Source organism: the organism of the source record quoted next, unplaced genomic scaffold (assembly GCF_019419815.1).
Source record: "Pyrus x bretschneideri cultivar Hongxiangsu unplaced genomic scaffold, Pyrus_bretschneideri_v1 Contig29, whole genome shotgun sequence".
Taxonomy (NCBI): domain Eukaryota; kingdom Viridiplantae; phylum Streptophyta; class Magnoliopsida; order Rosales; family Rosaceae; genus Pyrus; species Pyrus x bretschneideri.
Window position 1 is genome coordinate 435,051 of NW_025999601.1, and position 26,417 is coordinate 461,467.

Below are 26,417 nucleotides of genomic sequence, written 5' to 3' on the forward strand. Positions count from 1 at the left end.
TTATTTTCTGAAATTTTTCTCTTTTGATATTTGTTTTGACTTGACTTGAGCTTTGTTCGTTTGAATTTTGACTCAATTCCCATGAGCTGGTCTCAGATCTAGATCTTCATGGCCCTATCCGCTCCGATGCTACTTTATGTCACACGTCCTTTACCACCGGCCTCTGCCACTCGGCCCGCCTTGAGTGCTAAGTATGACATTCAGTAAGAAGTAAGCCAAGTTTAGTGATCCTCGAGAATTATGGGAGCCCTCACTGCGTGGGTGGCTCGCTCACCCCCATTTTCCATTGATCTAGTTGTTTTGTTGGTTCTTTCTCTTGGTCATGGTGGTGGCCTTGCGATGGAGGCGCATCTGGTGGTTGTTGTTGGTTTCCTTTCCAGTCTTAGGGTTTTCTTTGTTATTGTCCAGCTGGTCAATTTTGGGCCTATCTACTGTATTTTCTTTTTTGTTGTTGGGCTTGTATGTAAGTAGTGGGCTGCCTTTTCTTTGTACTTGCCTTTTTTAATTAATGGAAGTTTTTTAGTTTGATCAAAAAAAAGGAGAAAAATGAACACAATCAATTACATCAATTTTGGTACCACTCTTCCATAAGAGAGTTTGCACGAATCTCTCTCAATAATGTAATAATAAAGGATGGCCCTTTGGGATGATGAATGCCTTGGTTTTATTAGACAAAGCTTTGAATGTGGTATGCTTTCCCAATTCATTAACCCTTCGAACGATTCATGGTACTTGATCTTGTCACGTCTTGACACCAAATAAAGCACCAAGGCAATGCAAACGTCCTCTAAAACCATTTTCCCTCACTACCCCCTAACTCTTTGTGTTGAATGTGACATCAAGCGATATATCTCAAGTGGATGACCCACAACAAAAAAATGGCTTAACTTGTCCAAATTTATTTTTTCTTTTTAAATACTCTGTAGGATTAACTGATATGGATTATGAGCACATGAGACTGAAAATAAAAATCTTAACCATTGGAAAAATCATATCTAATGGCTAAAAGCACATGTAAAATTAAATGATACGTAACATTGGTGTCATTCTTGTCCAAAAAAATTAACTCTAATCCTCTTTTTACCAACAAAGTTAAAAGTTAACATCTTTTTACAAATTTGTTCAATGTTACTATGAAATGACACAATTCATAGTACATTTGACGGCTCTATCAGCACTTCTTGTGCAAGGATGCCAAAATTTCAAAGCTTTTTTGGCAGCCTAAAAGATATTTACCCTCCTAAACCCTAAACCCTCAAAACTTACCACACTCAACCCCCGTCACACAATAACAAATCATTCACCGGAACCTCCACCGTCCCTCTTTGGGAAAAGCCACAATTTCCCTCAAACACATCGAAAACCCTAAAAAGGGTGTGCTTTGATCCGTCACTTCCTGTGCTCCGTTGCCTCCAAGCTTGTTTGGGCATTGTTCTTGCGTTCAAGGAGAGTGTAATGGTGGTGGTGGACAACCGTGACACATTCAAAAACGGAAAATCCCAACCCTAGAACCCCCGGCTCCACCGTCGCGGTTCAACATGAATCGGGACCCAACTCTTGTCGATTATAGGTGGAAATGGAAGAGGAGTTGATGCTGAGTTACTTCCAGGTGGTGTCTCGGCTTAATTCTCCGGAAATTGGCCAGAGAACCATCGGGTTCCATGGTTTCCGATCGGGTCAGGTCGCAAGGGAAATGGGCGAGGTGATTCCGTGCTTCTCTCCCCTCTCCCTTCCCCTCATTTCTTTTCCTCCCATTGGTCAGCCTCATCCCCTCCTTTAAATGTTAATATCTCCTTCGTTATAACTCCAAATTACATTCCGTTTGTGCTCATGTGCTCGTATCGACAAGTACTATCCAAATACATAAAGAAAAATGGAAAAATACATGCGCATCAAATATGTCCTTGAAAATTCAATTTCGTCCATTAAGGGCGTTTTCATCCTTTTACTGAAATAAATTTATGCTCCGCAAATATAAACGCATTGACAATAATAATACGAAATACGTAATTTTAAATAGTGAAATCTGGGGACGGGATTTCACAATTTATTATTTATTGCACTTACGTTTTACGAAAGGTTATGAATTATCGGATTTTCGTGTACAAAATTCTATGGATTACGAATATGATTTATTTTACGAATTTACGATTATGATTTACTATGTGTTTACGAAACCAGTGTCGGACAACTTCACTAGCCATGATTAGTGTCAGTGTTTATGTTATGCTATTATATTCAGCTTCACCTTCAGGTGATGGATAGGTTATTTAGCTTCACCTTTGGATGATGGACATGTACTACCTTCGGGCGACTATGATACCCCTAGAGAGTACAGTATTCACGAGATTTATGGATTTGCCTTCGGGCAATGATAGCACCGTTATTAAGCATGGTTTTACTCATATTTGTTTTACGAATGATTTCATGGTATATACATTTTCAAAACAGAGGGTTACTATGTTCATAAATAAATCGGTTTTCCTTATTAGTAGTATTATTATAAACTTTGGTCCACTCACCTTTTTTGTTTTTCGCCCCCTCAGAAGTTAGAATCGAGGCATACAATCCAGGCATTAAGGCACTTTCGCTAAGGTATCCTTGAGTCTCTTCTGTGTAGGACACATCCCTCAATTCGTTCTATAATAATTTTTCCACATTATTCTTTAGTAGTTGTATGCTCTGAACACGATTCTGCATTGTCGTATTTCCTTCTAATTGCATATTTTTGGTTGGATGCATGTTTAAAATGACTTCGTTACCCTCAAGTGCCAGCCAGCACGTGCCTACAGTAGTGGCGTTCCTCGAACCGAGTTTCTCCAATTTTGGGGTGTGTCAGTTTGTCCCATGTTTATCCAATTTTGGGGATGTCAATCCTCGAACCGAGTGATCTGCCACACTTCTGGGGCATGACAGATTGATTAGCTAGCCGTCAATGTACGAAGGTCAGCCACAGTAGTGGCATTCCTGCTTTCGGGGATGAAGGTCCATCGTACATTTGTACATTCATCTTTGCAAGCACATTTGCAGCTGGTATATGTGATATCGTCACTTTTGCTAGATCAGAGGAAATGTCTAGTTATACTTTGACGATCTAGATTGGGATCGAAATGAGACATAGTGGGGATGTCCACGATAATTCACGTCGTTCTTTAAGAACGTTGATGTTCTTGTCTTCTTTTAACGGCAGGAAGATTGTCTCATAAAAGTGACAATCCGCAAAACGAGCGGTAAAAAGATTGCTTATCAAGGGGTCTAATTAATGAATATTAGAAGGAGAATCATAACCGACATAGATTTTCATCCTTCCCTGATGACCCTTTTTTTTTCTTTTGTACGTAAGGATGGTGCAAATGGCACATAAACCGCATAACTAAAGACACGTGTATGCAATATATCGGGTTCGTATCTAGTAACCAACTAACAAACGCTTTATAAAGTTGGGTCGTGAAGGGCATCAGGCGGACCAACATGGCTGCTTACAATATTCCACAGCCAAGTGAAGATCTGGAATTTGGTACGTAAAACCAATAATTGCACAATCATTTGAAGGCGTTTAATGAATGTTTTTGTTGGGTTGTTCTCGGTATGAACCTGTGGTACTGGATGTTCAACTTCAAAAACCCAATCGATATGTAATATTCGTCGAAAGTTTTCGATGTAAATTCTCCAACTTATCCAATCGAATAGATTTGATCGGATAAATAGGGTGGTGAGCCTTGAGCTTGTTAATTTGAGCCACTAGTATAGAGAAAACAGCTTGTGGACAACAGCCACATGTGTGACCAACGTGTAGAAGCATCAACCAATACTATAAAGTATCTAAATGGTCCGCAGGGTGGTTGAATTAGTCCACAAATGTCCCCTTGAATCCTTTATAGAAAAGATGGAGTGTACTAATGCATGGTGCGTGTACAAATATAATGTTTTTACTTTTGGTAAGAGGATGCAGAAAACATTGCATCACAGATCATCCTAGATATCCCAATCGTACATCCATAGTGAAAATTCCTTTGGGATTTCGAGCTTCTGGCCGGCTATACAGTGGGCCTTAATGGGTGTAATCTACTCATTAGGCGTTTCATCTTCTCTAGAATATGCTTCTGGCTATATTCGTAGGAAGTGCAAAGGAATTTTACTCCATTTTCTACATTGGTTTCAATATGGTAATAGTTTTCTCGAATATCCTTAAAGCTCAACAGAGCATTGTCTAGGAATGAAGTGAGTATAAGGCTTCTTTTCACGGTAAAATTAGTACCATTGGACACTATAGGGCAATGTCATGCCCCACAATCAGGTTAGATAAGTCTGAAAGGGTTGTCAGGGGGTGATTAGGTGTGAAGTTAGCATTAAACCAGACTGTTAACTTCCCCACAAAACATACATAAGTATGAGTTAATTGTATTAGTCACAAATGGTAATTTTCATTAATTAACTCTTATTTGAGAATAATAGTGACATCTAAATATACAAGAGGTTCGGCAGGCATTCCATGTCAAATTTCGCTCTTCCAAATGTGTTAGGTTGGGCAAAATTAGTCTCACAAATTAACTACGAGAATGGTACTCCTCAACAACATTGGTAGAGGCACAGTTAAGTGCAAAACCAATGATTTATTTCGTCAAAACAAAATTATTTTCTGCAGGGTTGAGGTTCAGGAATATTATCCCTTATTCTTGAAGTCTTAGGTCTTAGGTGCCAAGGATTATGCTTTGGGCGTGATACCACCTCTTGGCAGACCCTAATTCTACTATATGTTGTAAAACAAACTCGAAATGAGATTGTGAGAGAGAGATAGATAGACCCAAAATTGGGTTCGGTATACTTCAGCCGAAGCTGAAGAGGTATCTTCGGTAGGCCTCTGCCAAAGCAGAGCAGTACCTTTCAGTGCACCTCTATCGAAACAAAGCATGCCCTTCGGTGCATCCCTGCTAAAGCAGGGCACCTCCATTCGGTAGACTCCAGCCGAAACTAGGTCTATAGTAGTTCCCAGTCGAATTGCTGGGGTACATTTCTTTCACAAGTGTGGTTGTAATTAGATCCAAGAATTTGGTAAACTTTCGCTCTCTATACTGCTACTTTAGGAGCAATTTGGAGATATAGAAGGACGAGAAAGATTTTCTTGCAGTTGAAATTCGATCGGATGTAAACTTTAGAAATGTACTTCATGGACGTAAAGGCTTCAATCATGTTTTTCTTTAGGCAAGAATTCATCTTTGCATGATTTGGAACGGTCCATAGCGAGTCAAAAAGCCGTGGAGTCCTCGGCAGTGATATCCTTCCATTTCGTATGCTTCAGGCATAAGTGTTCAAATAAAGATCATGGCAGAGGCTTATTAAGCTCTTTCACCCCATAACTGGCTCCAATAATTTCGCAACTAGTCGTAGTTAAGCGGGGTGTCATGTCTTGTATCCACGTAAAGTAGTTTCTTGTTCGAAACTTCCAAATCAGTAAAATAGAACTTGTTACGGTTCGACAATACGCTGAATGACGGAAACAAGAATGTGATTGGTGTTTTAGGAAATAAAATTTCCATAAACATCCAAGTTAGGACATTCAGGTTCTAAGACATGGTTTGGTTTAAACGGATTTAAGCATGGAGAACGTAGGATCTCAACATGAGTGTTACGCGTTAAGAAACTTCAAGTTTCTATGGCACTTTTTCGAAACTTCGGTTTCATAAGTATGAACTTCAGGTTTATAATACCTTCAGATAAACGCAATATATACAAGACATAATATATAACAAGCAAAAGAAAAAAAAATATATGCGAATAGGTCTTTAGGGCCTAGGATAGTTATTTAATCAATTATTGGTCTTCGGGCCAATGGGAGGAGTTGGGAAAATACCTAATTTTTTTAAAGTCTACATTAACTCAAAATCAAAGTGAAGACCTAGTTTTTTTAAAGTCTACCACTCTACATTAACTCAAAATTATACCTTTGGTCCTCAAGCTAGCACAAATACTGAAATCATAGTATTGTGATATGGTAATGGAATTTGTACTGGGCCATAATCGGCTAATGTTCATCGGAGTTTAACAAGTACTAATTAGTTGTTTCCTTGTTGATGGTTTTCTTTGCTTGGAAGATAATCATTCTAAAGATGCAGCTATAGTCTTGATATTCAGGGCTAGCTCTGGTCCAGTGCAATTAGGGTGACCGTTTGGGGCCCAAAAAAACGCGGGCAACCAAAATCTTCCAATTCCAACTTAATATACTTGAACTACTAAATATCTTACTTTAATTGAAGTCTGTATCACTTTGATCACTTGAATTGTCTTCGTGATTTAGAAAAATTTTCTTCAATGGCATGAAATTATGAATTAGGGTTTAATGATTTATGTGTAAAAAAGAGTAAAAAGGGAAGGGAATTGGGGTTTTTTTTTTTGGGGGGGGGGAGAGAAAAAGTGGGCTTTGACTCATGGAGTGAGAACTGAGGAACAATGTGAGTTGTACCTTGTGACTTATGGGCCCACTAGTATTTTTATTTATTATTTGTACATAATATTATTTCATATGTTACCAGATTAAATAGACAACTATTTTGGAGGCTCCTTAAATTTTGGGGCCATGTGCCATGGAGACACTCCATCAAAGCCAGGCCCGTCTTAAATGCTGACTGGTATTGCGTTATTTTTGTTCCTGTGCCTAGGGATGGGCAAAATATCCATGGGTTTGGGTAACCGCGGTTACTCGTCCATTTACAATTCATAGTTACGGTTATGAGTAATTGTTTAGACGAACAAATAGTTATGGATATAACCTTTTATCCGTGAAATTTAAATGGACGGTTATGGGTATTACCTGCGGTTATAACGGGTATCCATCGGTTATGGGTATTACTCGCGGTTATAATGGTTATCCATATACCCATTTAATTTAATATATGCAAAATTTAAAATAAATAAAAAAAATTAGAAACCCTAAACTTTCAATCTCTCTGCCAAACTTAGAGTCTCAAACACCCTGTCCCCCACCATGTGTTCTCGAGAGTCGAGACTGGTTGTGGAGTCAGATGTGAGGTACTTACTGTAAAATTTCATATAAATTATGTATATGTTCAAAAATTTACTATTTTAGCCTAGTTTTATTTTTTACTATTGAACCAGATTCAAACTCTACTCCTCGTGTTGAAGATTCCTCATTCGGTGATGATACTTATGTGAATGTCGTACAAACTAATCTTTATTTTTGTTTTTTACTTTGGAGTTATTGGTGATACTAATTCAATTTATGCATATGGGTGTGTGAAAAATCATGGAATGTAAACCTTCTATTTATGAATATTGATGAATGGTGATACTAACTCAATTGATTTGGTACTCCGCTTTTGTTTTTTTGTTTTTTTTGTTTTTATTTTTTATTTTATGATAACTGAGTATACAATGTAAACATTATGTGATCATTTACCTCTATTGGATTCATACTAATTGGTGTCAGTGTTCCTAAATGGGATACTAATGAAGGAAGATTTGTGAAAAACATGTTCATTTAAGCAACATCAATAGCATGCAATTAACAATTAAAGGCGGAATCATGCTTGTATGCACTTAAAACAAAACATTTACCCATGAAATTCAAAGCCTAGTAGATAGGTGAACCAAGACTCAACTCAAAACAAAGTGAGTTGAGAAATCAATACCTTTGTAGATTCCTCTTTGCATAAGCAAAGGCTAATCACCCAAAGAGAGGGCCTTCATTCCTTGCATCTTAGATCCATGGATTTGGATGGATGAAAAGGTTTCTCCAAGTTCCCAAAATTGAGAACCTCTAATGATTCATCACCAAGGCATAATGAAGAAGAAATGAGTGACCTTGGAGGAGTTTGATTGCTAGATGATCCCTCCAAGGTGGCCGAAATTTTTGAGAGAAAGGAGAGCTTGTGTTCTCATCCTTTTCCCAAAAATAACCCTTAGTAGATTTTAGGCTATAAAGTCCTTTATATAGTCCCTTCAAATAAGTGACCTAATGGACAAAAAACCCTATTCTTTTACACATGGCCGGCCTATAGGTTTATTGGGCTTTCAAGCCCTTTGTTTTATTCAAGTTGTCATACAACTTTGAGTTAATGGTCTTGACATTCAAATCCCATTGGGCCTTGCGGCCCAAAACTAACCTGAGGTCTTTAACGAACTTATTCGTTTGATTAATTAACATATTAATTAATCCTAGCCTTAGATAAATAATTAAACCATTTAATTATTCTTACTCATCTCCGTTGTTTCTTCAAACTCTACCTTACTCGGTGAACGATCCATTAGGTTCCTTTTAGCGAGGCAGTGGGCGATTAAAACTCTTTCTAATCGATTGTGAATTGAAACTTACTTTCAATTCTCCCGTTAGTGATAATACACTTTTAGGGCTTCCACAAACCATGGTTGATGCCTAGCAGCATGTCATGGTTACCCAAGCTAATCAGAAGAGGTGGAGAACCTATTCAGTTTAGGATTACAAATGCAATACGGTCTTTCTCTAATACAATACTCTTGACCACATTGTTTGGTTTGATAGTTTATTCATGTCTACTATCCAATGTGAATCTTGTACTTATATGATTACCTTGAATGTGATCTGGAACGCATTCCAACATCTCATTCATACTCTGGCCAGAGATTCTAAATCATATCATAGAGTATTCTCCCTCAAACAGTTTGAAGGTTAGAGATCCCTTGTTGCGCATTCACTTGCCTCCATGGCTAAGTGGCTTAACCCCAACGATGCCATGGACACCCTCATGATGGAGTGACTTTGACATAATCAAAGATTAAGGACCTAACCACAAGACAACTGTGATGCCTCAGGTCAAAAGACTAATTTGCATTATCCCAACCATGAGTTCTCATGTGACATGAATATGAAAACTCTTTGTTGATCGTGTTCAGTGAACTCATTCTCTATTGAGCACCTACGTACTTGTCTTGATGTCACACACACCAATGACTCGAGACTAGTCACTCTCCCTGAGAGAAGACATAGCACGTACTGATCTTAACGGACTGTTAATGCCCAATTGACAATCCTATGATCAGGAACGTTTAGGATGTGTCAACGAAAGAATGGTCTCATGAATCTAACTTCTTTAGATCGCATTCTTCCAATCACATATTCCTTGGACTTATCGTTTAAGCATATAACATTTATATGAGACGGCTCAAACAATAATGTTTGCCCTTAATATTAAACTAGATTAGTTTAACATGTGAAATGTCCATAAAGTATCATCATATGATTGGATTTAGGGCACATTTCCAACAACTAATTCAATTTATACATTTCTTTTGTAGGCCTCTTTTGGTGACAACGAGTCGATGAAACTTTGTGATTGAACGTGCTAAAGTATTAGTGTTCGAAAGTGTTTAGTTTTGGAATATTTTGGAGCTTTGAATCATCTAGTATTCAAGATAATGACTACTTTTTATTTTTAGAAGCTTTACTTTGTAATCATATGGATTATAATTAAAGACCTGCTTGGGTGTAGTAGAAAAATATCATTCGTAAACTATTATTTCAATTATTGGAATTGTATTATAACGAACCGTTCCTAGAAATTATAGTTTTTATAATTTTAAAATGTGAATTTACGAAAATTCCCTTCCAGGAAAATACGTTGACTTTTGTTGACCGCCTTGTCGTGTCACGTAAAATCTGTTTTCTTGACGTATTTGGGTAGTACTCGTCGATATAAGTATGTGAGCGCAAACAGAACATAATTTGGATTTATTAACATTTAAAGCCGGGGGCATTTTAGTAAATTTAACCTTCGTTTCTTAAAGGCTCCAACAAAATCTGGAGCAGTGAGGAAGCCATGTGTGTGGCCCAGATTAAAGGAAAGGAGAAAATGGACGGTGGAGATGGGAAATATAAGGAGATAAAGGAGGGTGGGCGCTGCTTAATCAAGAAAGAGGAGAAGGGAGTGAGCCAATGAAGAAAGAAAGCAAGGAAGGAAAGGAGAAGAGTGAGGAACACTGGATCACCCTTGACCTTGCTCCTCCCTGCCAACCAGACCCATTTCGCATTATTTCGACGTGATTTTCGTCTGTTTTTCCATCAAATCGCCACCATCCACCACCTGGAAAACATTCCATAACCTACCATCTTCTATTTCCAATCAAATTTTACTAGTTTTAGCCTTGATTTCGTGAAGAACGGAACCCGTGGCTTCTGGGGGTGCCACGGCGGAAATCCGACGATCGTGAAGCTAAATTCGTCAACCACCACCACCAATGGACCCCCCTCAACCCCAGGAACAAATCACAAGCAAAGGTTGGGGCGTTAGAGCTTGTTTGAAGTCGAATCAGGAACACCCAATTTTTAGGGTTTCTGATAGGTTCTAGTGAAATTGGGGCTTTTTTCCGGCCAAATTGGCTTTGGTCACAGGTATGAAAGTTGTTCCTCTCATTAAGATCTTCATTTCTATAAAATTTGGAAATTTTGGAGTTGTTCGATTTTCCTGCGAGTCAGGGCGGTGGCGCGTAGGGGAAAAACCCGAGGTCTTTCCTTAGGTTTCTCGACGTGCCAAATGCGAATCCGCTATCCGTTTTTCCAAATTATAATATTTTAGTAGAGTTTTACTATAAGGTCCTTAATTGTGTTTAGGCGCGTTGGCAGGAAGTGATCACATTCTTAATAGTTCGAGTGGCTTTCGGGCAATGGAAAACTTATGAGTTGACCCCTTCTTAACTATATATTTTTATAAATTATTAACCTAGCATGTATTGAATATTTCTTGCATTGAATATGTTTTATATTATGTTTTCCGGATTTCCATAGTTATGATTTATCGAAATTACGTTTTACTAAAGAGTATGAATTATTGGATTTGCACATATTGATTTCGATGGTTTTCGAATATAATTTATATTACAAATTTGCAAATGTGGTGGATTGACGGCTGTGGATTTATTATGGTTATGATGATGGTTTGAACTAGGAAGTTATATGATTTTATGATGCTTTGAGCATTTGAACTCCGAGATTTAATATGAGTTTTTGAGACATGTTTTTAGTACTTATCTAGTGGGTTATCATACGGCACATCCACACACCACGGGTATTATGTCTATGGCCATAGGACATAGATGATGGAGGAGTGAGTTATGATAAATATTATACCCCCAGCTTCACCACCAAAAGCGGTGTTGGACAACTTCACTAGCCACGGCTAGTGTCGATGTGGATGTATGCTATTTTATACAGCTTCACCTATAGGTGATGGACAGGTTATACAGCTTCACCTTCGGGTGATGGACATGTACTGCCTTCGAGCGACTATGATACCCCTAGTTGAGTACATCACATATACGATTTACGATGTTTCACACATGTTTTTTATGGCATGCTAGGATTTTTATAAAACCTATTACGCAGTATTATATATGTTTTCAAAAACAGGGGGTTAGTATGTTCACAAAGATAATGGTTTTCCTATTACTAGTATTATTATTATAAACTTTGGTCTACTCACCGTTTTTGGTTTTGCACCCCTTCAGGAGTTAGGATCGAGTCACATGATCCCGGCGTCAGGACTCTACAGCATAGGTATTCTCGAGTCATCTCAGCATAGGTATCACTTCTTTGTTCGTACCTTTTCATAATAATTCCTTCCATATTATTCTTAGTAGTTGTATGCTCTGAACACGATTCTGCATCGGTTTATATCTTTCTAATTACAAATTTTATTGGTATGCATGTTTTTAATGGCTTCGTCACTCTCGGGTGTCGGCCAACACGTGCCTGCCCTGGTATTTGGGGATATCGGGGTTGGGGCGTGTCATGTATGAGGACTTAAATGATTAAAATAGGGAAATGCATGCTAAAATGTACCTATAACGGTGTTTAACTGTCAGAAAACGAAAATTATGACAAATTTTTCTTTTGTAATTTTCAAGTTGTTAAAAAAAACATGTAGATGGGCGGGGTAAATGGGTAAAAAAAGGATAAACGGGTTCAAAAACGGGTAAATGGGTAAATGGTTATGGTTAAATGGGTATGTAGTTATGGGTATGGTTAACTGTTTATAAATGGTTATGGGTATGAGTATAACCATTTATGCAATTACCCAACGGGTAAACGGTTATGCGGGTATAAACATAAACGATCATGCGTAAATAACCGCGGTCACCCGGTCGCCATAACCGTGGCCCATCCCTACTCGTGCCTACCCAGGTTCAATTCCTTCTCACAACGGAAAGGGGGTAGTTTTTATTTTTTTTATTTATTTATTTATAATTTTTTTTTTCATGTCTAAATAATAAAGAAACAGTAATTAGGTTATTAAATGTGGAAAATGATCATCTCTGGATCCCCTCCACCAAATCCACCAAGGTCGCAAATCCGGGTCTTTGAAATTTGATCCAACAACTAAAGTTATTATAACTTTTAAAGTGGGCCCCTATTTGTAGCCGTTGAATCAAATTTCAAAGGTCCGGATTTGTGGCCTTAGTGAATTTGGGGGAAGAGATCCTCCTTTCCATTAAATGTGGCATTTTGCAGTAGTGGTTTTCTTTTTTGTTTCAATTTACTTGCAAAATCAAGTTCAAGTTTGTCTAAATATAAATTAGGGTTATTTATTTATTGATAATCTTTTCATGTTTAAGTTAAATAAAGTGTTGTTATACTTTTTTTTTATTGAATAAAGTGTTGTTATTGACAATCCAAAAATATCATTCTACACTTTTTTTTGTATAATTTTTCCCTTGTGATTATACTTTTTTTTAATTGAATAAAGTGTTGTTATTAACAATTCAAAAATATCATTCTACATTTTTTTGTATAATTTTTCCCTTGTGATTTTATATATTATAGGAGTGAAGTGCAACCTTTCATGAGAACTTGAAGAAAAAGAAAACCATTAGTTATATTACTATATGTGGCCTTTTGGTAGTAGTAGTTTTTCGTTTTCATTTATTGTTTACGTATAAAAATTAGAGATTTTAAATATGAAAAAAATCATTCCAAAGGTTTCATGATGTGGAAGTGGCTTGTCGATTAGTTAGTTAAGAGTGTTCACCTTTGCTCTCTAGGTCTTGTGTTCAAATCCCCCTTCCCATAGTTTTAATGAGTTTAGTGTAGATTATCTTATCATTTGTCAAAAGAGGTCCATAATGTCAAAAAGTCTATTTTATTTAATATTCGATGTACATACGTACAAATACTAAAATAAATAATTATATTATGTAAAGTTATGTTAAGGCATGTTTTTCGGTGTCGCCCTTGGCCTCAAATAACTCAGGAACGGCAATGCCTTCACGTTTGGCAAAAGAAGAATATGCCCGTAAGTTATGAGTAATCATGCAACGAGCAATTTATGCCCCGTGATGGTAAGGTGTTGATGCTAATGCATCTTTGTATTTTATGCCCCATATAATGGTAATCAGTCTGCGTGTCTTTATAAAGACGTAGCTATAGTCCTGATATTCAGGTTTGAATTTGGATAGTTTGTGATGTCCTATGTACATTATCTTGATGTTCAATAGAGCAATCTTTTTCAACAAAAAAAAAAAAACATGCAACGAGCAGAGTAACTGCAGTAACCATTTCCTCAAACCACAATTTATTCCCTAAATCCCAAATTAACCAAGTATTATTACAAAAGGAAACATGTAGATATGATATCCCACAAAGAAAAAATAATTATAACTGAGCCTCCATACCTCTCTCCGCGTCGAAGAAATATTTCCCACTTGAAAACATTGGTTATGAATTAAGGAGGGGCCACCACGAAAGGACCAGATCTAATGTCAAAGTCTACGACTAACCAGTAATTTGCCCTAGAAGAAGGGGAAGAACTTTATACCTTTGTTTCTACGCGGTAATTGAAAGAAAAAAAAAAAACACGGAGCATTGAATTTAGAGGAGGAGGAGAATATGAAATCAACGTTTCGTATACGGCATGCCAAAACTTGAATCGACTCAATTGAACAACTACTTTAAACATATCTATCAAGCTGAAATGAACTTGAACACCTCCAAGAACTTTCCCCACACCTTAAACCTTAACCCTAAACTTTCCCCACACACAGGAAAGCATGTTGAGCAAGAAAATGACTCGGCATACTCGAATTAGACATTTAAAAACATAATATTTCAAATTTTAAAATATGAACCATAAGAAGAAAAATCATAAAGCATAAGAAAATCTTCAACTTAACCAGATTAATATTTAAGTCTTTGAGTTGGCTCAGTTGAACAGCTTCTTTGAACAACTTATACTGCACAACGTCATGTAGTCTTCCGTATCGTACTATATAATTCTCTCTTTAGACTCTTTTTGTTCGAGCATATATTTGTAGAGAATGATTCTTTGTTATGCCAGCGCGCTTCTATACCCATTATCTGAGCCATTTGCAGGTCTTGAATGACATAATATTTCGTCATACACAAGGCTAGGGACATTCAAAATATATATATAGATAAATGCCCCAAGCACGCACCCTTAACAGAATCACCCTTACAAGTGCCATCAGTATTAATTTTTACAGAGAAAACATCAGAAATATGCATATTCTTGTCGTCATCGATGTGAAAAGAAAACCAAAGATGTATGATAAAAGTACAATCTAGTCTCCTCTAAGCCTTCTTTTCATCATGGTCATACGCACTGTAATCATCACATAGAACCTATCTTGTACATGATCTAAGAATTGAAAATATGCATATCTTCATGTCTTCTTAACAATTAAAGACCCAAATACTCCCCAAAACCCTACAATGAAACCCAGTGCGGTGAAAATATACAACCATGGAAATTGATGTCCATTGTCCCCACCTTGGCTGTTGTTACTATCTGCATCAATGCCCTCAATTGGTAGACACTCATTTGGAAGTGGAGCGCCACACAGTTTTGAGTTCCCCTTAAACGCAGAAGCATTGAAACTTTGGAGCTGAGTGCCTGTTGGGATTGGTCCTTCAAGATTATTGTATGAGACATTCAAAGATTTTAAGAAATTAAGGCTTGCCAAGGACAACGGAATGTTTCCAGACAAATGATTCATGGAAAGGCTCAAATTCTCTAGATTTTTGAGGTTGGATATTTGTTCTGGAATGTTCCCGGAAAAGTAGTTGCTACTAAGATCCAAGTTGTGGACAAGGTGTATTTGGCCTATTTCAGTAGGTATTCTGCCATGAATGTGATTGAGAGATAGGTCTACTGTTGGTGCAAAGTTGGACAATCTTCGTGGGTAAAAAATTGGATTTAGGTCTGCAGCGGTGAAGATAGGCAGGTCAATATAATCGTCTACTTGAGTTGTGGTTGGTTCATGTACCAAACTTGGGAGTCCACAAAGTTCTTTTGGAAATTCACCGGAAATTTGGTTGTCTGCCAAGCTCAAGAAAAAGAGTTTGGGAAGAGTCCCCAATGATCTAGGAATTGGCCCTGTAATTCGACTACCTTTCAGAATCAAGATCTCTACGTTCTTGAGTTTTGATAACCATAAAGGCACTTGACCAATGAACTCACAATAATAAATACTCAAAAATCGAAGATTTTGAAACCCATCGACATCAAGCATGCCTTCATCAGTTGGAATTTCCTCGCCTTTGAATGAATACGAAAGGAGAAGTGTTTGAAGACTTTTGCAATGCATCAATATCTTCATTGCCCTAGTGATGTTGGTTAAGCCACCAAGTGAGAGCAGGGACAAAGATTTCAATGAAAGAATTTCATGTTGTATTTGTCCCTCTAGATTATTTGCACTCAAACGAATAGCTTTTAGGGACTGGCATGAATAAAGGCTTGTTGGAAATGTACCAATAAAGTGGTTTCGAAGTAGGTCAAGTTTGCTGAGGTGACTGAGTTTCGAGAAATTGAGCATAGAGATATCTCCTTCCAAGTTGTTGGCTGCCATATGTATTTCTACAAGGTTCGTGCAATTCATCAACGATGGGGGCAAAGAACCTTCAAAATGGTTGTAATCAAGAGACAAGATTTTTAATTTGGAGAGCTTTCCAAAATAGAGAGGGAGCACGCCACTCAATGCATTAAAGGAGAGGTCAAGGATTGCAAGGTTGGTGAGGTTGAAAATTTTCTCACTTATGGCTCCATGGAGTGAATTGGAAGGGAATGCAATTTCTTCGAGTTTTGTGGCATTGTAGATATCTTTTGGAAGTAATCCTGAGAGGTTATTGTTACCAGCACGAAAAATTTGCAGTTTTGAACACCCCCCGAGTTCAGGAGAAATGTTGCCACTGAATGCATTACGGGAAAAATCCAACAACCTAATCAAGGGAGAAGAATTAATACATATAGAGGATGGGATTAAACCCGAGAAGCTATTGTTGTGGACGTTGAAACTAGTTAAGTTCCGAGCTTTTTGAAAGAATGACGATGGAATTGCACCATGGAAGCGATTGCTTGACAAATCCAACGTTTGGATATTGTGTGATGGCAGAGAAAATGGTAGGTTTCCTGAAAGAAGATTAAAACTCAAATCAAGGATCTCAAGACGATTCAAAGACAAGAAAAATTCAGTTCCAAGTGATTCGGAAATTGAATTGTGAGAAAGATTCATGTGGGTGAGGTGTGTGAGATTTCCAAGTGATGATGATGAGGGGAAAATAGCTCCTTTGAGACCTTTGGAGGATAAGAGCAAATGGGTGACCAAACCATCCTGATTACAAGTGATGCCCTTCCAACGACAACAGTTAACTGAAGTCCAATTTAAAGGACGAGAAGATAGGGTGGAGGCAAAGGACAAAAGAGAGGCGCGCTCAATTTGGTTGCATGCATGAACATTTGTAGAGATGATGTGAGAGAATAAAAGGATGAGAAGGAAGCCATGAGCCATTGGGTTGGAATTTAAGCTGCTCTAGCATATATATGTTTCTTTACATTCGGAATTCTCAAAGTTTGGGTATATATAGAGCAAGTAATTGCATACATAATCCAAAGTGAATCATTAAAGCTCGAACAGGTGCGTTAGCGGCAAAAATCATTGCAAACTGAGATATTGGAAAACAACCATAACCACACATTACAAATGTTCCGAACCCCTCTATACGTCGAAGGGATATTTCCCACTTGAAAACATTGGTTCTAAATTAAGGAGGGGCCACCATGAAAGGACCAGAGCTAATGGTACACAACGACTCACTAGTACTTGTCCCTAGAAGAAGGGGAAGAACTCATCACTATGTTTCTAGTGGGAATTGAATTAAAAATAAAAATAAAAATAAAAAGATTCTTTAGAGAGAATATGAATTGACACCGAAAGTTAGTTTTTGTACTTGCATGCTGTTTAGTATTATCAATTTTTCTATACAGCATGCCAAACCCTGAATTGTCTCAAAGTGGTAATTGAAGAAAAAGGTTCTTTGGAGATAGAATATGAATTGACACCGACAACTGGTTTATGTTCGTACATTCTGTTTAGTACTATCTAAGCTTCGTATACCGCAGGTGAAAACCTAAATTATCCCGACGTGGTAATTGAAAAAAAAAGGATTCTTCAAAGATAGAATATAAATTGACAATGAAAGCTGATTTTTGTACATATGTGCTCAACGTTTTGCATACGGCATGCCAAAACCTGAATTGCCTTAACGTGGTAATTGAAGGGGGAAAAAAAAAAAAAAAAAAAAAAAAAAAGAGATTCTTTAGAGAGAGAATATGAATTAACACTGAAAGCTAGTTTTCGTAGGTACGTGTTGTTTAGTACTATTAACGTTTCCTATATGGCATGTCAAAACCTGAATTGTCTAACCGTGGTAATTGAAAAAAAATATTCTTTAGAGATAGAATATGCATTGACACCGAAAGCTGATTTTTGTACATATGTGTTGTTTAGTATTATCAACGTTTCGTATACGGCATTGCCAAAACCTGAATTGTCTCAACTGCTATGAACCTGAACACCTTCAAGAACTTTCCAGCCATATATTAAACCTTAAACAATAAACTTGCTAATGAGTCGATATTATACTATATATTTTATCCTATTCTTAGTTATAATTTATTGGTTATTTTTGTAGAATAGTCAAACGGTGGAATTTTTGAGTGATTTCAACTAGAAGATGTTTGTGAGTCTCTTAGTTTGTTCTTTTCAAAGTTTCACATTTTTCCACCAAACGGTTTATTTATAGAGATGAAATAAAGGAGGAGCGCGCATAGTTGTTATAGTGACGTTTTGGGCTTGATTGCAAATTTTGGAGCCCATGATGACCTATTTTGGATTTGGCCATTTCTGAAAATGTGTTCAAATTGTTCTAATCTTTAAACAAGCTATCATGGGCTGAATTTGGAGAAGATTTAGGTCTAAAACATGGCTGGACCGACTCATAGCAGATTCTCTTAGTTAATTTGGGATTTTGTTTCCTAGTTTATCTTAATTTATTTTGTTTCTCATTTTTATTATAAGACTTTTTCTAGGTAGGATTTTATTTCGTAATAGTATAAATAAAGCTATTGAGCCATTAGGGTTCAAAACGCATCAATTTGGAGAATTCCGCTTAGAGGGCTTTTGATGATTAAAGTTTATTTTCAAGGTGTTTTCTTTCCATGATCTTCATAATATTTTGTTTTATGATTTTTTGTAATAAATTTCTTTTGCTAGGGTGAGGTCATGAGTCTTAGTAAGAATATGTAGTTCATTTTCAATTTACTTATGATATTATGCATGCATTGTTTGAATTATTAATCACTGTGTTTAAATTACTTAGTTCTCTTGATGATTGGCCGTCATTATGATATTTAGAAAAGTAATTTGATGCAATTTTGGTCAGGAGGTTCCTTGAAATTGACGATGGCTTCATGTGGTTGATAATTGTTATTTCAGAAACTCTTGTTTAGGTTATAAACATAGAATTGCTAAAACTATGACACTTGTTTCCTATAAAACTTGCATTATTTGGAACCCTGCAGAGTAACTTTTGATAGATCAAACAAGTATGTTAGCCTCCATTGAATCTAAATTTATTTCACCTCTCAATTACCAGGTCATTGCAGTCTTCTACATAGTTGTCACCATATTTCTTTGGAATTGATTGTCTTTTAGTATCTACAAGTTATCAGTCATCATGGCCACTGTTATTTAAATTTTGACATCTATATATATTTTTCACATATTTCATGCCAAACGAAGCGGAAATATTTTCGCAAATAACAAAGGAAAGTTTGAACACCCCATATAGGGTTCTAATTCGGCTGTGCGACAGGAGAAAAACTTGTGTGGGGTTTGGCTTGCCATTGAATTTCGTTGAGTGACACTACAATCCACTCAAAACTCGTCATGTGGTAAGTCTTAAATATAATCTTTTATCATTCTTTTATATTTAAAAATTTTATAATTATTATTTTTAACTAATTAATATATTATATTATATATATTAATGTTATGTTTCCATTTTTATTTCTTTTCCCCTATTTTTTTTCTTCCCAAATCCCCCCCCCCTCCCCCCCCGCCGGACAACTTTGTTTTGTAGTAGGTTTAAGGTTTTAGTACTCTTTCCCCTTTCTTTCTTTCCCAGTTTGTTTCTTTCTTTCTTTTTAAAAAAAAAAAGTTCTACACCCACTCCAATTTTATCATGGAAAGCAACCAAGAATATGTAAGTTTCTTTTCTTTCTTTATACAATAGTTGCTTTGATCATGTGACATGAATAACCCACTAGGGTTATTTTCTTTTCTTTTAATTGGGGGTTTTTGGGTTCGGGTGAGGGTTTTTGGTTTTTTTATATTTATAATATGAATTAGGGTGTCTGCTATGGTTGCTACCTTCTTTATTATGAGTCTTTAATTAATATATTAGTCTAATCTTTGATTTTTTTTTTTCAATTAATAGGTTGTTGCTAAGGCAATGGAGTTTGAAGAAGATCTGAAAATCGGAATGGTGGTGTATTCAGACGCTGAAGCTTTTCAGGTATGCAATGCTTATGCTTTGAGGAAGGGGTTCAGTCTTCGTAAAGGGCATATTCGAAGAGATAAATCAAATAATGTTACGCAACGAGATTTTTTGTGTTCCAAGGAAGGGTTTCCACTATTTAAAGACTTATGCAATGACAACATGGTTGATAAACTAACTACACGAAAAGGTTGCAAGGCTTTAATCAGATTTTCAGTAAATCAAGGTGTATGGAAGATTTCACATGTTAATTCAATTCATAATCATGAGCTTGCCAAGCCTGAAGAAAGACAATTTCTAAGATCAGGTAGAAAAATACACGATGCTCATGCTGGGGTCATTAGTTCTATGGTGGATGCAGGTATAAAGCCCTCATAGTCATATTGTTACTTAGCAGAAGAAGTTGGAGGGGCTGAAAATGTTGGATTCACAAAGAAAGATTGTCAAAATTTTTTGTATAGAAAGAAGTTTGAAACAATGGAAGGAGGAGATGCACAAAGTTTGTTTAATCATTTCAAGGAAAGGCAAGCTAAGGATTCCAAATTTTTCTATTCGATACAAGTGGACCAACTGAATCGGATGACAAATTTTTTTTGGAGAGATGACAGATCAAGGTTAGACTATGATTGCTTTGGAGATGCTTTATGCTTTGATACTACATTTCGAACTAACAAGTACAATTTGATTTGCGCTGTATTTGTTGGAGTTAATCATCATTGGAAGAATGTGCTACTTGGTTGTGCTTTTTTGTTAGACGAAAGCACCGAATCATTTGTTTGGTTATTTAAGACATTCTTAGAGTCGATGGGCAATAAACAACCAAAGACTATTTTCACTGATGAAGATCAAGCAATGGAAAATGCTATTGAGCAAGTGTTTACGGGGACACGGCATCGGTTGTGTACTTGGCACATCGCACATAATGCTACAAAAAATATTTCTAGCCTTTATGCCAATCCTGAGTTCAGAACACATTTCAACAAGGTGTTTGGTGGTTGTCAAAGTGTACCAGAATTTGAAGTTGCATGGGATTCCATGACTAGTAAGTTCAACCTTCAAACTCATCCATGGCTTAATAAGCTATATAACCTTCGTAATAAGTGGTGTCCTGCTTTTAGCTTAGATACTTTCTCTGCAAATATGAAATCCACTCAAAGAGTTAAGAGTACAAATAATGTTTTCCATCAAATGTGTACAAAGACAACAAATATTATTGAGTTTGTGCTTCACTATGAGAAAAAGCTAGAAGACATGCGTTTGATAGAGTTACAAGAAGATTTTCGCTGCAAACAAGGTATGCCTCGTCTCAAAGTAATTAGTGGAATTTTATGTCATGCAGCTGAGGTGTACACCAATAAAATATTCAAGTTCTTTGAAATTGAGTACATGAGTTGTTTGACAGTAAGGTTAAGAGAAGTTAGTAATGAAGAAGGTGTTACTATCTATGAAGCAACCGAAGAAGGTCATAAAAGAGTGAACACAATTGAGTTTATCTCTCATACTTCCATGGTTTCCTACTCATGTAAAATGTATAAAGCTAAGGGCATATTGTGTCGTCATGCTTTAAGGGTGTTTGATTCGAAATATCTTACTAGTATAGCGACCCAATATGTATTAAAGAGATGGACCAAAACGGTGAAAGAAGGGATGCTTTTGAGTAGTGATTTAGATGATTCATCACCACAAGGAAATCTGAAGTCTGCTCAATCATTACGTCTTAGTCAATTGATGCATAAAGGAAATAGTCTTTTTAGCTTAGCATCAATGAGTGATTGGGGTGCTCACATTGTTAGTGAAAAATTATCAGAGGCAATGAAGTTGGTTGAAAAGGACATAAAAGCAAAGAAAGCCACAGATAAGGTTAAAAAGAAAAATAGCCTATCTACTTCCGGTGTTCAAGATGATGATCAACATATATTGGATCCTCCAACAGTGAGAGCTAAAGGGGTAACCAATAAGAGATTGAAGAGTGCTTTGGAAAAATCGAAGAAAGTGGCAAAAGTTAGATATACCTCAAAAATGTCACCACCTAATACTGTAGTTTCTGGTAATACTCATTCAATATGGTACTTTATACTTTTTATTGTGAATATACTATATTATTATGTAATGAATATATGTACACTTGCAGAGCAACATAATCAAGAGTATATCAATGCTCCATCAAATATGACAACCTTGTATCCATCATTTCATGACTTTTATAATCAGGTTTGTATTGAAACTTATATTTGGAGTTATAAGTCACAATTTGTGTTATCATTCTAACATTTTGTTTATTGATTTAGGTTAATGGCAGTAGACATCTTGGATAACATAACTTTAGCTCTTCAACTTCAAGAATTCTTAGAAAAATGCGCAGATGCTAGAAACATAGAGCTCATGGATTGAAGATGGATGAATTGAAGAGACAATGTGGGATTTTTTTTTCTTTTTATTTATATAGTCTGGTTGCTTGACATTTAGTCAAAATAACTTTTACATTCACCTGGGATATCAAGTTTTTTAATAGCTAATGTTTTGATCAAAGTTTTATTTCAAATAGTATTATCTATAGTTCTTAATTATATTTGGTAGAGAAGTACTTTCTTGAAAAAAGAAAGTTACTACGATCAAAACAAAGTGAAAGATAACAAATATGAAAAAATTGACTCGATAATCTGGAGTGTGCACAGCAACTTTGTATAAAGAAAGAAAATAAACTTATAGTTGCTTTCCATGATAAACTTGGAGTGGGTGCATAACCCTCCTTTTTTTTTTTTTAAAAAAAAAAAAAAGAAAAAAAAAAGAAACAAACAAACAAAACTGGGAAAGAAAGAAAGGGGAGGGAGTCGGCAAAACAAAGTGTGGTGAGGGGATTTGGGAAGAAAATAAATAGGGGGAAAGAAATAAAAAAGGAAACATAACATTAATATATATAATATATTAATTAGTTAAAAAAATAATTATAAAAATTTTAAATATAAAAGAATGACAAAAGAATATATTTAAGACTTGCCACATGGCGAGTTTTAAGTGGATTGTAGTGCCATTTAGCGAAGTCCAGTGGCAAGTCAAGCCCCATACAAGTTTTTCTCGTGCGACAGACAAGCTTATAGAACTGCTCATAAAGGGACTTATGATACTGCAAGATAACAGAACAATAGTTCATTGCTCTTTGGACTCCATACGGCCTTTTTCTCATAAATAACAATTCTAGGCTTGGCTGTGGGTCTAAACCTTCACGAAAAATTCTAGATATAGGCTAATGTTTCGTAATTTACCACGAAAAACACAAAAGAATGTCTTTCCACATCCAGATACTGTTGAGAATGAGTTTCATATTTATGGAATGAGGGACCATGTATGGACTTATAAGAGATTGGGCTACTGCCCCTATTGCCAATTGGTTTTATGGTGAAACCTCAACTTTTCTCATGGCCTTTTTCATGGTATCATGACAGGTTGTCCCACGTGTGAAGCCAAACAGCCACACACGCTCCACGTTAGCCGTTGTGTTGCCCACGTGTTAGGCTCGAAAATTCGCCAGTTGAAAATGAGTACCACATTGATGGGAGGAGGGACTTTGCATGGACTTATAAGACGTTGTGCTACTCCTCATATTGCTAATTGGCTTTATGATGGAACCTCAACTTTCCTCGTGGCTTTCTTCAAATACAAACGTTAAATTGCAAGATCCGTAAAGCTTTAAACACACAAATGAACTAAGGGAAAGCTTAATCACACGACCAGGTTATTACTGCATGCTTCTACTTGGTCATTGATAGCCTAATAATATAAACAGTGTTCAACAGCAACATAAGGTAATAAAGGAACACGCATATCCCTATAGAATCGTTAAGATTAGTAGATTAGTCGGGGAGATTATAATTAGGAACTTGCCTGCAATTGTCAAGGAATCTTCAGCCAGATCAGGAACTTGAAGCACATCCTCTTCAAAGGTAAGAAGCAAAGCAAAAGCTGAAATTGCCACGTCTATATTCTTTTTCCTCTCAAAACGATTGATAGACAGAAAATTTAGTCTGGAATGAAAAAACCGAAGCAGGAAAAAGAAACAGTAAACTACCAGATGAAAATCTGAGAAGAAAATCTTCAAAGGTATGGTTAGATATAGAATCATAAAGGCAGTATAAAAGTAAAACCAAAAGGCGCTAGCAGATATACAAACATGTTCATTACTTGTAAGAATTGGCGGGTTCATTAAACTGGTTCACATTGACAGCTCGATAAAGAACAGCTGGCTGAATTCCTCTTGCGTCAAGATGCTTAAATGTTTTTGCAAACGTAGATGCTGTGAATTTGCTGTTATGCCATTCCTGTAGGAGTGCCAGTATTTATCAAAACGAAAAAGGAAATATAGTAAGGAATAGTGGTATAGCCGCAACAAAATAACACTGAAAAGATGCACAAGAAAAATTAGATAATGTCATAAACCCGAGATATGGAATCAGACCAGTTGTCATTTCTTCTACGAGTCTATGGGTTTTTTCTATACATCCTCCTCAAAACAGTTGTGTGTTGAGCCAGCAATACATCCGGAAAATGACAATAAAAGAGAACCTGGACAGAAAGATGCAACGCATTAAACAACCCTACTACGGTACTACCAGAAGCTACCAGATCACAATTTGTACGAAAAGGTGCAAATACGTTTGTTGCCTTCTTAAGCTTCAGCAGTGGGATGTGACATAGAAAAGACGGCTAAACAGCCAAAATGGTTTCTGAGATTTGCATAACACATCATTTTGGTTCCTGAGATTGAAAATCAATAGAAATAGTCTCTAAGATTGTCCACCATCCATCATTTTGGTCCTTATATTAAAAACTCTGTTAAGTGTCCTGGAACTCTTGGCCGGAAGTTTGGGCAATTTTCAAAACTTCGTAACTCAATCGTTTCTAAACCAAATTCGACCTATAATATATCAAAATGAAGATAAGAAAGTGTAGAACAATATTATACCATTTGTAACCCCAATGGTTGCCTGATATGTTCGGAAAATAGCATCAAGGTTGACTGGTCCGCGGGAAAACTGGAAAACTCACCGGAAACTAGATAAACTTTAAACATTCATAACTTCTTCAATATTCAACAAAATCAAGTGATTCAAAAACGAAAATCATACTTCTCAACGAGATCAAGAGAAGGGCACCTTTCTAGGTGGCTAACTCGCCGTGGTTTGGCCAAAACACGGCTCGAAATTTGCTAACTCATTTTCGAGTTAGCCATTTTCCGGCAAAACCACGATGAGTTAGCTGTCAAGAAAGGTACCATTCTCTTCCTCTCAAGACATATGATTTTTGTTTCGAATCACTCAATTTCGTTGAGTATTGAAGAAGTTATGAACGTTTAAAATTTACCCAGTTTCCGACGAGTTTTTCAATTTTCCCGCGGACCAATCAACTTTGAGGCTATTTTCTGGTCACCTCCGGCAACCATTGGGCTTCCATATAGGTGCAATCTTGTTCTAAACCTTCCTATCTTAATTTTGATATATTATGAGTCGAATTTGGTTAAGAAATGATTGAGTTACGAAGCGTTGAACATTGTCCAGACTTCCGGACAAGAGCTCCGGGACACTTAACAAAGTTTTTAATGGAATAACCAAAATGATGGATGGTGGACATTCTCTAGGACCATTTTGGCTATTTAGCCGTTAAGACCAAGGGTCTCAAAAGACAAGGGGTAGTAACCTGGGATATCACTCAACCAGTAGCAACGAACTCGCTTGACGTCTCTACGGGTATAGAACCTGGAAATCACTCAACCAGGGACAACGAAATTACTCACGTCGCTAATCATGGATTTGCTCAACACGACCAAACCTCACTCTTGATTTAAGTAAGGAGAAAACTCTCTTCTTATATTACTTTTCTTTTTAATTCACTAATTGGCTACCTTAAAGATACATTTGGAGCCCCTTAAATTGGGAGATTACAAGGCATTGGTAGAGTAAATATTTAATAATAGGATAGTTACTAGGCAACTCATAAAAGAGAAGGTGACAAAAGTTTTGGGAGATGAGAAGTCACGAAAGCCTTAAATGTATTTGTTCTTCATGCACTGCATCATTCTTGTCTTCTTGAAAGAAAACTTGTCCTCCAGTTTCCTTTGATTTTTTTTTTCCTCGATCGTTTGGATGACCTTTCAATTTTTTTTTTCCACAACAGCCACAATAGCAAAAGCAAATCCAAAGCTGTCAAGTTGTTCCGTCCCACAAAATATTCCTTTGAACTCCACTTCCATGCTATTCCAAAGCAAGTACACCATAGTTCCTCTTTATGAAACTGCATGTAAAATGTTTCCGCCATTGTACTCATATTATGTGGATAACCCCAATCCACAAGGCCTTCATCTCCTAGCAGCAAATAAACTTCTTGATGAGCCACATCAACGCTATACTACTCGTCATCATCATATTTGTCATAAATTGGTGGAGAATTCCAATCGATAAAACCAATCTCTTCAACGATGTGATCTTGAAATGGATTGATAATCATAGCCATGATCTATAACTACAGTGGAAAACCTGCTCTGATGCCACTTGACGTAGAAAAGACCAAGGGTCTCAAAAAGACAAGG

The 26,417-nt window shown here is 36.6% G+C and overlaps 1 protein-coding gene and 1 pseudogene across 1 annotated transcript; one reads left to right on the forward strand and one right to left on the reverse strand.

The window, feature by feature from the left end:
• Positions 1-14,379: 14,379 nt before the first annotated feature.
• LOC103945693 lies at positions 14,380-17,570 on the reverse strand (annotated as a pseudogene).
• A 2,222-nt stretch (positions 17,571-19,792) lies between these two features.
• Positions 19,793-22,228, forward strand: LOC103931933 (protein FAR1-RELATED SEQUENCE 7-like). The gene is made up of 3 exons (XM_048588708.1): positions 19,793-20,198; positions 20,592-21,903; positions 22,126-22,228. The coding sequence occupies exons 1-3, from the start codon at positions 19,793-19,795 to the stop codon at positions 22,226-22,228; spliced, it is 1,821 nt and encodes a 606-aa protein (XP_048444665.1).
• The last annotated feature ends 4,189 nt before the right edge of the window (positions 22,229-26,417 follow it).